Source organism: Anas platyrhynchos, chromosome 19 (genome assembly GCF_047663525.1).
Source record: "Anas platyrhynchos isolate ZD024472 breed Pekin duck chromosome 19, IASCAAS_PekinDuck_T2T, whole genome shotgun sequence".
NCBI classification, from domain to species: Eukaryota; Metazoa; Chordata; class Aves; order Anseriformes; family Anatidae; genus Anas; species Anas platyrhynchos.
The window spans coordinates 9,343,263-9,355,978 of NC_092605.1; the positions used below are offsets into that span (position 1 = coordinate 9,343,263).

Consider the following 12,716-nt stretch of genomic DNA (forward strand, 5'->3'; position numbering starts at 1 on the left):
TACACTTGAGCTGCGTTTCCCAGCTCTGGTGGCCCGGGCGGGAACGTCGGGCACCTCAGGGCAGCCGCTGAGGGGACAAGCGGGGCTGGCCGGGCCCCGTGCCACCACCTCACAACCGGGGGCCACGGGCGGGGTGTGTGTGTGGGGGGGGACACGAGGCGGGAGGCGAGGGCTCCCCTGAGGTGCCTGTGACGGGGCTGGGATGGGGGGGGGGGGGGAGGGACACACACACACGGGGCGCGGCGGCCCGGCGGCCATTTTGAGGAGGACAATGCCCGCCGCACGGCTCGGGCCCGGCGGGCGGAGCGGAGCGGGGAGGGGCGGGGCGGGGCGCGCGCACGCAGCGCGGGCCGGCCGCCGGGGGCGCGCGCACGCCCCGCCTCCCGCCGCGTTATGTAACGGCCGGGGCGCGCGCGCGCTCCCTCCTTTCTCCCCCCCCCTCCCTCCCCGTTCCCCTCAGCAGCCTCCGCCCCCCCCCTTCCCCCTCCCCCCCCCCTCCTCCCCCTCCCGCTCCCGCCCGCCGGGGCCCAATGGGCGGCGGGGCCGCGCCGGGCGGGAGGGGGAGGGGGCGAGCGGCCCCGTCGGGCGCGCGCACGCACGGGGCAAGGCGCGGCCCCGCGGCTGTGCGTGCGCGCTCCCTCCCCCCCCCCGCCTTCCCCTCTCTCTCTCTCTCTCTCTCTCTCTCTCCCTCCCTCTCTCTCTCCTCTCCTCTCTCTCCTCCGCCGCGCTCGCTCGCTCCGTCCCCCCCCTTTGTGAGGCGCTCGGAGCGGCCCGGACCCCGCCGACTCGCCATGGCCGACGAGAAGCCCAAGGTGAGGCCGGCGCCTTCCCGCCCCCCTCCGCCTCCCTTCCCTCCCTCCCCCCCCTCCCTCCCCTCCGCCTCACTTCGCCCCTCAGGCGGCGAGGCCAGGCCAGGCCCCGGTCGCCCAGCCCTGGCCCTGCTCGAGGCCGGGGCCCCGCCGTCCCCCCGCCATTTTGCCGCCCCCAGCCCCCGGCCGCCGCCTTCCCGCCCCGCCGCCTGAGGGGAGCCGGGGCCAAGGCCTCCCGGGGCGGGCGTTGGATCCCCGGGGAGGGCGGCGGGGGCTGGGGGGGGGAGCTGAGGGGGGAGCTGAGGGGGGCGAATCCGGGCAGCTTCCCGCCCTCCGCGGGGGGAGAGGCAGGGCCGGAGGCGGTTGCTGCCGTTGCCTTCCTCCTCCTCCTCCTCCTCCTCCTTTTCGTCCTCCAGGGGCCGGATCCGGCCTCCCCCCCCCCCCCCTTTCCGTCCCTCCCAGCTCCCTTCGGGTCGCCGAGGCCGCAGCATCCCCTGTGGCGACAGCCCCGAGGCCGGGGGGGGCAGCACCCGGCGGCCCCTTCCCGGCCCCTTTTGTGCTCCCGCCCGGCCCTGAGGGGGTTGGGGGCGGTTTGAGGGGGGGGGGGGGGCTGAAAGAACGAGGCTGGAGGGGGCCGCGTGGACCTTCGGTGTGCAACTGCAGGAATTCGGGGATAAAATACACAAATAAATAAATAAATAAATAAAAAACGCACGGGGAGAACTCGCAACTAGCAAAAAAAAAAAAAAAAAAAACCACCGCGGGGTCGCTTTCTCTCTCTCTCTCTCTCTCTCTCTCTCTCTCTCTCTCTCTCTTTTTTAATTCCTTTAAAATTGTTATTTTTTATTTATTTTTTTACACGTTTTTTATAAGGAGTTTTGAAGGGAAAGCAGCGGAAGGCAGGAGGCAGCCCCGGGGCCGGAGCGCGGCGTGCGGGGCTGTGACACATGGCGGGGACCCCTCGGCCCCGGCTGGCTTCGTGCGGAGAAAACAAAAGCTGCCGGGGCCGGGGGGCACCGGGTGAAAATGGGGCTGCTCCCCCCCGGCCCGGGCAGCGAGCTGGGAAGGAGAGCTGCCCGGCTGTAATCCTGCTGCCTGATGGAAGCGGGAGAGTCGGGGTGCTGGTGGAGGAGAGCTTTTTGCGGAGTGCTCGCTGAAAGGGAAAGCTTTGCTGCTTTTTCAGGCCTTTAAAAGTGTCTGAAAGTTTTCTTGAGGAGTGCCTTCACAGACTTGAAAAAGTTTGAGACGGAGCAAGAAAGAGCCTTCTCCTGGTATATTACTATAACATAAATATTTTTATTCCGTGGATTGGGAGCTGCAGTGTTGCATATTGCCATGCCCTTGATAGAAGTAACTTTTTTTTTAAAAAAAAACTTTATTGTAAAACTGCTGGTGTAGTACCGTTCATTGCTACTTTGCATAATAACCCCTCTCAAGAGTGACAACTAGTATTGCTAGGGTTTTTTGTTGTTAATTTTTTCCCAAATAAAAAGCAACGACCTTTATTTCCTAATTCAAGGTTTCGAGTTGGTAAGCAGCTATAATAATTTTATTTCCTCCTTTTTAATGACCTGTTGCACTTTGATAAAATGTTAACTTCTTGTTTCGTACCTTTTTAAAAAGTTTTTTTTTTTTTTGTTTCCTCAACAGGAAGGAGTGAAGACTGAAAACAATGACCACATTAATCTGAAGGTGGCAGGGCAAGATGGGTCTGTGGTGCAGTTTAAGATTAAGAGGCATACACCACTTAGTAAACTAATGAAAGCCTATTGTGAACGACAGGTACGGTTCTTGTATGAACATCAGGAGAACCAGTGTCTGGGGGAGAGGTGATCTCCATAGAGATAGCAAAGTCTTAAACCTCTGTAAATATGCAAAATGATAAAGGCTTAACAGAAACTAATTGTGTAGTGGATAGCGAATTGTTATCGGGATCTGTTCTAGAACGGACTGACAGAGTTGTGACAGGAAATGGGTCAAATAAAGATCCGTTGTTATCTTCGAGAGATCTGCATTATAGATGTAGGCTGTTGGGAGGCTACTGTTATTGCACTGCTCAAAAATTTCAGCATGGAAAGGGTGGGTTAGAAACCTGCAGTAAGAACTTAAGGAGAGTTGAGTGATAATCTGAGGTATTTTTATAACACTGAGTAACTTACTGGTCTGGCCATAGGGTTATAATTTTATTAGCTCAATGTTGCTGTATCAAGATGAGGATATCAGTGGATGTTTCAGGGTTTTTTCTAATGTCTAGCTTGGGAGCGAACTTGTATGCTTAATGATGAGCTTTGTTTTTTCTCACGTGGTCTAGATGTTAAATTAATCCTCTAAGGGACAAAAAAAATGTACTTTGCTGGTGTGGTGGCAATTGCAGCCAGCCTGCTAGGCTGCAGACAGTTACTGCAAGTTTTAAAAGTACCTGCAAATAAGTAACTCTGTTTAGTATTTCATTCATAAGGTTTTGAAACAGGATAAAAAAAATTAAGGCAAATATTCAGTGATGCTATGAAATACAATAAAAGCAGGATTTTGCTGATAAACTGTTTCACCACACAGAAAAGCAAATTCTAATTCACAAACACAGTGGTAAAACCTTTTTGGTTTGTCACAGTAGGATAGTGATATGAATTAAGACAGGGAAAATCATCTCTCACTGAATGTGTGAGTATGTTCATGTATGAGTGTTCTGGGGTAAACTTGTGAATGTTTGAGGCTGTGGGCTCTTTTTTTCCGTTCTCTGTCATAGACTTGTTACATTATGTAAATCAGTGAGTATTTCTTTTTCCAAGCGTATAGTGCAGTTTTATCTGTCTTTTTGGGAGGCCAAGGCCTGGTTAATTATTTGTGAAGTCTTAGGAAAGGCGATATGAGAAATATCATTAATAGTTCAGTTACTTGGATACAAGCAAAAGTAAGATCTTAAAACTTGTCACTCATGTTTCTACTCAGAAAAGAAAGTGTTAAGTAGAGGAGGAAAAAAGATCTTTAGGATGGGAGATATTTTTTATGATTATATTTTTAAGTAGTTAGGCATCCAAAGGATCTCTTTCTGGAGATGGACTTGTCTTTACATTTTATTTCAGAGGTGCCTACTTCTCAAACATTGTTTAAAAGCATTTTGCTCCATATCCCTAATGCTCCATGCCCAGTTTTAAAGTCCTTAAGCAGTGAACATTAGATTTGATTTTGGAGAGGTAGAAGCTGTACATAGCAGAGAATTTAGCAGCTTTAGAGAATGAAATCATGTATTGCATGTAGTAGACCTAAAATGGCAGTGGCTAAACCTCGAATGATATGTTTAGAAGATCAAGACCATTTATGATTATTTTATGTTGGAAAAAATTATTAAATATATGCATTTTTTTGTGAATACTAATGTCACAAAGGTACGGCTTTTCAGTATTTTTTTTCAGTTAGCAGTTATCCAGCTCATAAAGTTCTCAAAAAACCTGCAAAAAACCCAACGCTTTTGGGATGGGAAATATATATTTTAAGAAACACAATGTCTGAGAACACAGCTCAAGCCAAATGTTGCTGTGCGAAAATGTGTTGCTGCCATGACACTTAGCCACATGGCTTTCTTAAACCAGACGATGTTCTGAGCGAACATTGCAGAATCTTAGGCACGCTGGAAGAAGGCATTTTGCTGTGAGCTATGAAGTCTTAGCTGAAATTTTGCTCCTGATAATACTCTTTATTATGTTTTTGCCTGATGAACTACGCTAAGTTTGATTTTGTGTGTTACATCTGCTCTTGCATGGCTAAATGAGGTCTTTTCTAATCCAGAGGTGCCAGAGCAGCACCATGCAATACATTGGATTTACTTAAAAGCCGCACAGGTTTCCTGGATCTTGAGGTGTTCTCAGAAAGAGTAGATATAACTGGGAAAGGAGGAGGAGGTCTGGAAAGTTCTCAGTTCCGGCTGTATCCTCAGACTTCCTCCCTCCTTTGCAGAATGTAGCGTGCTCTGAAATATCTTCGGATTTCATAAACTTGTGAATTTGAACCTTAGAAAGAAGGGATTATTGCTACGTAGTTATCTTATGCAATCTGTTGGCTCCAGCAAGAGGGAGTAGTGGCCCTCTGAGGGATGGAAAAAGTCAGCAGAGTGACGAGTGTATGTGGTAGAAATGCTGGTTTGAAACACCATTAGTTAGTTTCTGGTATTTAGAAGATGAACTTTTTGGAAAGTTCCCTTCAGCTCCGTATGAAAAAAAAAATCATTCAATTGGTTTCTTGTTTGAGGTCAAAAAAAAAAAAAAAATTACCACTGGCTACTCTGTGCTACTTCAGACTAATAGATGGTGGTTGATTTCCTGGAAGAAATGTTTTAGAATACCTTTGCTTTTGGGAAGATCAGAAAAGGCGTATCGACTATAACTGTATGTTATCCGAAGGTCTGCATCTAACTTTAAGTGAATTACTTATTATTAAAAAGCACTATAAATATTTTGGCTTTTGGGGTGAGATTTGTGTACTAGGAATTGCTTTATTTTAACTTCCAGTCAGTGGGGCACTGCTGCTTCCTTAGTAATTGGACGCAATGCAACTTTTAATACAAAACAGATTGCAAGGATTTGTAGTGAAATGCCTTCAAGTCAGTGCATGAGGGGACTGTGAAAAATGTATCATGCAGTATGAATGGCGGCTTTTAACGATCATGCTGCAATTCCAGTGATGAGTTCAAGAGAAAACTAGTGAGTATTTTCACACGAGACTTACTTTTTTTTGTGTTGCTTCTCTTTGTCCAGGGGTTGTCAATGAGGCAAATCAGATTCCGGTTCGATGGGCAGCCAATTAATGAAACAGACACACCTGCACAGGTAAACAACAGAAGCAAAACTAAAGTGTTTTTGGAATTTACTCCAGGAGTTGATGCTTAGGTTTCATAGAAAATCTTATGTAATTATACATACTAATAGTAGAACTTGATCTTTTACCACTATTTTGGTATAATTAGTTCAGAATTATTATATTACACGACTTCTGTGTTTGAATAACAAGCCTGTATCACTATAGTAATAAGAAGATGAAGTACAGTGTTAGCAGATGGTGAGTCTTGTAAGGCTGTCACTTTATTGAGTCACAGCTCTGAGATAAGAATTAGTAAGGTAAGAATTGAGTTTTTCATGAAGCAATAGCTTTATTTTTATAAAAGCTTGCCCAGCTGTTAAGAGAGATCCTGACCGTAAACTTGAATTTTGTAGCATGAAAGTCATTTTCAGTAGCATAACATTAGTGTTAGAAAGTTTGGGTCATCAATGATTTGGTAGAACAAAGGCCATTCCAACAACAGAGTATTTCACTGTGACTCTTGATTATTTTTATCTACTGCTCCATGTAGCTGCTTTTAAACAACCTGTTACAATTTTATATGCTTTTTAGAACCACTCATTACAGAAAAAAGGACTCCTGTTTTTAGAAGATTTATAGCAGATCTGTATTTTCTAAGCAGTTGCTCCAATGAATGTGCTTCTTCAGGTCACAATCTATGGAACTTTTTAACTTAAAATGCTGCGAATTGAGGCAGCGGGGTGCTTTTTTCTCCATCCATGTTATGCTGAAGCTAAGGATCAGTCTATTTATAGCTGCACTAAATGCCATAGACCAGTTTGATTTCCTGGAGCAGAAATTGAGACTGTTTAGAAATATAATTCATGGTAGTTGGAGCAACTTTTTCTGTCTTGGCACAGATTCTGTCAGTAGGTAACATTAACATCCTAGGAAAGTCAACTGCAAAATTTGCAGTGGAAAAAAGAGAATTGTAGTAATGAAGTACTGCTGTTCCTCACTGGCAGTTTGTTACATCGTTGACCATGTAAAATGTTCTTAATTTTTTGTGATTTCTGATGCTCTTTTACTGCCTGCTCGGGCTAGGGGCTTTAATTATAGTCTGCTTTTTTTAGTGCTGTAGCTGAAGCCATTTGCACATTTGAACAACAGCAAAGCGAAATTGTGGCAATGTTCAAAGGTAAACTGAGGATTTAAATAGGAGAAAGAAGATGCAATGGCAAAGTAGGCAACAAAATTAAAGTGTTACAAATGCTGATCTCATAGGAGTCATACATTGCACCCTGAAGTTACATATGAGAATTCATTCTAGGGCAAGTTACCCACTGGCATTTTTTTCCACGTCATTTCTTTGCTTTTGAATTACGGTGAAGTAGGTTAAATGCACAAAGTGATGATGATGAGGGGAGCGGGGCTGGGCTGGATAAGTTGCATAAAAAATAAACATGAAGATAGGAAATGTGAAAACAAGCCAGCTTATAGTAGTTGAAAGCCTTTTTTCTTTTTTTCTGCTATAGTTGGAAATGGAGGATGAAGATACAATTGATGTGTTCCAGCAGCAAACAGGAGGAGTTTACTAAACAAAAACAAACAAAAAACAAAAACAAACAAAAACCACACACACACAAAAAAAAGAACCTGCTACTTTCCTGTCCAGAACTGTGCTCCCACAGGCGACACATTCACAATTAGAAAAATGAGACTTGGTTCAGCCACATCTGACTACTGCAGTATAGTTTTCTCTCTTCTCTCTCTGATTTTTTTTTCCTATTCCTTCTATTGTACATAAAGTAACTGGTGTATGTGCACAGACATAATGCATATTTTTTTTAACTAAATGGCCAATGGTATGTTTTGATCAACATTTAATGGAGATGGGGTGGGAAAAACAAACTGGTTCTGTGAAAATGCCCCTGGCTCCATTAGTGGCATGCTCCTTCTACTTTTATCTTTATATTCCAGTAAGTTATTTTGCTCTCACTGTTTAAAAACAAAAACCTTGCATACCTTGTTTGATTGGATAATTTCAATGTTTTTCTTTTATCATTGTAAAACCAAGGACAATTTTATAACTTTTTTGTACGTAGCTGTTACATGTAGAGCAATCTGTCTTAAGTAGGGATAAATTACTCTTAAAAAAAAAAAAAAAATCCTAGATAGTTCTCCCTTCAAGTAAAGCGTCTTGTTGTTTAAATAAACTTCTTGTTTAAAATAACCAGTTTTCTTTATTTTTCTGTGAAATAATAGTCTTCGGAACTTGTAGTTCTTTCTCTGCAGCACTGTATGCTTTTCAGGTCTCAGTTTTCTATGTGGTAAGTAAATAAGCATAATCCCCTTTTACAGTAGGAAGACTATTGGAAAATGAAAGGCTTCCTTGAGACTTCTCACTCAGCCAGCCAGCAACTGAACTGGAAATAGAAGTCAGTTTTTTCTTTTGATTTTTGTGTATGTTCTTGTAAGCCAAAAATGTTTGATTAGGCAAACTGCAAAATACTGGACCTTATTATCTCTTTGGGTTGAGCTCTTTTTGTCAGTCTTTAGTAGAAACGCCAATATTGTTGTTACAATAGCATATTTAGAACTCTGTATTGGAATGCCTTTTGATGTAAACATTAAGTTATAAAGAGCGAACCATTTTGTTAAGCATTCAGTTTACCATGGTATCGAATGGGAGATGCTTGGAAATGTAAAGCAAAAATAAAAAATTGAGTTCTCTTTTTTGGGTGTATTCAGCTATGGTGATGAAGATTCCAAGTTCTGACTTACCATTGTGGTGTTACTGCCTGAAAGGAGAAAAGGCCGCCTCCCTTGAAGGACTAGGAGCTAGTGACCATGATTTTTTTTCATGAGTCTTTTCCACAGGGCTGTTGTTTTTGAGTTTTCTCGTGGGGGATGTTAGAGGTTGCGGTGTAACCCATGGACATTCGTGAAAGATTATACAACTGTCTACTCAGCAGATGGAGAGCATTCTCTAATGTCCTAGGAATGTTCTAATATTTTGTGGCAGTTGCAGTAGTTAATGCTCTTTTTGGTATTAACTTGTTAGCAGAGTTTACCTTCTGGTAGTAGTTTTTATAGGAGTTACTTCATGAAGCAGGCCTGTACCTGCAGGATCTGGAAATCCTTAAATTGTGGCAAAATGATGGGCTTATGCCTTTAGTTGATAGATGATGATCTGTTTGACTTCTGTTGCAATTTTAACGTAGTTAATGTTAAATTAATTGCATCTAATATAGACATTAGAAAAATATCTGTTCTTGAAGTTGCTTTTGGCTATGTAGTTGAAGGATGTCATTTTCTGTGCCATTGTTTTGATTTTTAGATAATTCTATTGCTAAGCAAATTATTTCTTATTCTGGTATTTATCTTGTAGGCTTTCGTGGTACATTGCAAGGTTGAAACTGCCTCTTGTGAACAAATGTATCCGGAGCCACAAAGGCCTGGAAAAAGTTTCTTTTGTTTAAAGAAAAAAGTAGGGTGGATCTGTTTAAACACCTTTCGAAGGTTAGACATGGAATACATTCCTCTTTGGCTTTAGAATCTCTGGCTTTCAACCTGGCTAGATAACACTGTATAAAGTTACTTCAACTTGATGTCATGCCAGGACTTCTCCCAGGCAAAAGTTGTCTTTATCTTTTTTGGCCAAAAAAGATGTTTGGACTTGCTTTAGTTTCGGAAGAAGGGGTGAGGTCTCCTTAAATACAGCTTTTTCAACCCAAGCTAAGACTGTGAAGCTAAAAATTCCCTGCTGTATCTTGTCTATTTTTTTCCTGAGGCCATAAAAGTCAAGTGACAGGTATTGAGCAGCATGCTTTCAGAAACAATGTCTTAGTTTCATAAATTCATACAATGGTACTTGATCTGTCATTAACTTAGGTGCAGGCCTCTTGTAAATATAATGTTCCCTTAATAAAAGGAGACCACTTAACATGAATTGTGACTAGCTAACCAAAATTCCTCTGTGAAAAAATATAAGAAAAACATAGGCTTCTGTAACATTGAATTGACATGGCAGCTGTGGAAATACTCCTTAATTCACCATAAGTTGAAGTTTCCTGTAGTATTCAGCAACAGGCTATTGAAAGAAATGGACAGGTATTGATCCTTTCACTGAGATGTTAGAAAAAGTGAGAATTTTTTTTTGCTCTTCATCTGAGCTGGCTCCTGATGTTTCTGAAAGTTCTTCTAACAGTACTGAGTGATGTTTCTGTAAGATGGTGACTGCAGTTAAGTACAGGGGTATAGACTATGAGCTTGGATCCAGTTATTTGGAGTTCTTTTAGCTGCTTGCCCTGGTTTAATTTCTAACAGTTCTTGTGTTTACACTAGTAGCCCAGTGGACTACTAGAAGTCCGCATGTCAGAGGATAAAGGAAAACTGGCAAAGAGGTCTTGTCACACTAGTTGACAGGTAAGTTTTTCGTGTTTATTAAACAGCTGGGATCTTTCAAGAGCCTGGGCAAATCATATTATTACTCACAATTTTCAAATATCATATTCTAAAGTGATTGCAATGCAATTAAGTTAATGTTCCTCATGTGGTTTTTAAATGAAAAAATGGAAGTCATAATTGCGTACAATAGTTTAGCAAGTCCTTGTGGATGATAGGACTTTGCCTTTTGTGTACACTGTGTCTTCAGTCTGGCAAACAATTGCAGTGTCAGTTGTGGAATGGACACAAGTGTTGTTTGTTTTTCCAGTTACTTAAAAAGATGTATCCAGAAGTTTTGGACTCTGGTACCTAAAGAAAGACATTTTCTTTTATGTACAGGGGCAATAAATAACGAATTGAAAGCACAGATGATTTTGGTGGAACCCCTATACAGTTAATGCCTGAAAATCAGCACCTTAGTTTACCTGCTCAGTGGGGCCACTAACCATTTGAAAGGGCATTTGTGAGCATCAGTATTTAGTGGTCCAAGAAGCTGATTCAAAAAGGGTTCTAGAAGCTCAAGGTGTTTCTGAAATGGAATATGCTAAACTGCTAAGGCTGTAAGGAAATACTCCAAGTGGTAACGAGAGATTCCTGCACTGACATATGGAGATGTTCTCAAAAGAAATTCTCTGAAGCAGTACTAAAATAATTGCTGCTCCAAGGTAACAGTGGTATCAAAACAGATGCAACATCTCCTCAGAGGTTATGGTCAAACATTATTTTCACGAGAGTATTTATTTCTAGTACCTTCCCCTCATTACATCTGAGTCAAGCAGTGTAATCCAAGTGCTGTCGCTTTGTCTGCAGGTTCTATTGTGACCATCACTGCAACATTAATGAAAAGGTGTAATGTGACTGGCCCAAAGAAATAATACTTCCTATTGAAAGTGAACAATAAATTGGAGGACTTTTATTAGAGTTTTAGATTGTGGCCTCTTCTCAGTATGCTTATATCAGCTTGTGTGATAGACTGTTCTGAAGCAACAACAAAAAAAGATAAAAAGTGAAATAACTTGGATTATTTTGAATTGTATTACCACTGATCTAATACACGTCAGTCGGTGGCTTACTGAGGCTTGTTCTTTCTGGCTGTGAACTTGTTGGCAAACAATGCATTCTGTTAGTGAATAATTTAATCCTCTAATTTATCTTTTTTGGGTGCTTAATGTCATAATTAATTGGTAGTACAGCACTTGTCCCTGATGGTGAAGATGTAGGAATGTGAGGATAAATAGGGGACGGAAGACTGGGATTTGGTCCATTTTCAGCCTTTGGTTGGCCTTCAAGATCCTTCATTTCAGAGGTTTCCTGGTTTCTTCACTGGTAGTTTGGGACTGATGGTTTTACTCTAACATGGAGATGCTGGGAGGCCTACTTGGTGCTTATAAAATGCTTGAAGTCCCTTTGAAAGAGGGATTTACGGGGTTTTCCCTGGAAAAAGAATTTTAGCTCATGCATGAGGCACAAATTAGGACTGGTGGGGCTGCTGAAGTAGTGGCTCACCGACAGCAGAGGTCCTAGAAGTAATGAGGGTTGGTGTGGTAGAAAGAGAGCAGAAGTATGAGCTGCCCAGGAGCTGCAGGGGAAATGGGGACTTTGGGAGGAGCTGTAGGTTTTGACAAAGGATTAATCCTGATAGAAGGGTGACTTTGAAGTCCTGGGGAAAGACTAAGCCTGTGGATGCCCAAATACAGTACTAAGAAGATTGTTGCTCATTAGGAAAGGAATATTCTCCAGGTGGATGGGGGAAAAGGGGGCAAAGGATACCCTTTCTGATGGATTTAGTGCTGTTTTTCGTGGACTGGATGCTGAAAGGGAGAATCTGAGGCATAGATGTGATGCCCTGCGAGGCCTCTTGTAGGATCACTTAAGAAAATTTTGCAGTTTAAACAAACTCAAGACAAAAATGGAATAAAAGGAACTCAAGGAATCTGTCAAGATACTGATTTCCTCTTCCAGTGATGGATGTCTGTTTTTCACTAAACAACACTGCCAGAGTTGGTAATAATTGATGCTCAGACAAGAAAGCAGCAGGAATCGCTCTGCTTTTTGTGTTGTTTGGAACTACATCTCTGCAGCTTTGAAAGAAGTCTGGACATTGTGGTTCAAACCTCCCTCCCAAACTGCAGCTTACTGTTAGGAATTGTACCTGAAGAAATAGAGAAGCACCAAAGCAACTTTCACAACTCTTGCAAAATACAGCGTCTGCTCAGTAGGACAAACTTGGCACCTGTAGAATACCTGTATCCCACTGAACTTCACCACGCATCACTTCAGATGCAAAGCCTGGATTGCTCGGAATCCAGCTGTAACAGAAATTACAAGCTGAGGCTTACTTCCTACTTACAGCTATGAATGAACTGATGGAAGAAGACGAGACTGAGTCAAAACCTCTTTTGTATGATGTGCTCGGAAAAAGAATGTCTTTTGTCACAAATAGCAGATACGTATGAAGAAAAACCTCTTGGCCACAGGAGGATCATCAAGCCGAATGTTTTCACAAGCCAGTGGCATCTCCTTGCCCAGCCCTGCTATGCATTTCCTGGAGTGTTGTTCAGACTTCCAGATGCTTTTTGCATTCATTGCACGATGAGTTTCAGCAACAGGTGGAATTGTTTGGTTTCTGAGGTTTTCAAACAGCTGCTGAGAATTGTTCTGGTCAAATGTCATCATCCTGGAAAG

General features: G+C 42.9%; 1 protein-coding gene across 1 annotated transcript; it reads left to right on the plus strand.

Moving 5' to 3' along the window:
- The first annotated feature begins 598 nt into the window (after window positions 1–598).
- On the plus strand, window positions 599–7,815 carry SUMO2 (small ubiquitin like modifier 2). Its single transcript, XM_027471718.3, has 4 exons — window positions 599–812; window positions 2,460–2,591; window positions 5,561–5,632; window positions 7,118–7,815. Exons 1-4 carry the CDS (start codon window positions 792–794, stop codon window positions 7,178–7,180), a joined length of 288 nt encoding a protein of 95 aa, XP_027327519.1. The 5' UTR covers window positions 599–791; the 3' UTR covers window positions 7,181–7,815.
- Window positions 7,816–12,716: the final 4,901 nt, after the last annotated feature.

Excerpts from the sequence above, each read along its gene's own strand:
- SUMO2 (XM_027471718.3), top strand. The coding sequence starts at position 792 with ATGGCCGACGAGAAGCCCAAG. Across the intron at positions 2,592-5,560 it reads AAGCCTATTGTGAACGACAG|GGGTTGTCAATGAGGCAAAT; the intron begins GTACGGTTCTTG and ends CTCTTTGTCCAG. Across the intron at positions 5,633-7,117 it reads AAACAGACACACCTGCACAG|TTGGAAATGGAGGATGAAGA; the intron begins GTAAACAACAGA and ends TTTCTGCTATAG.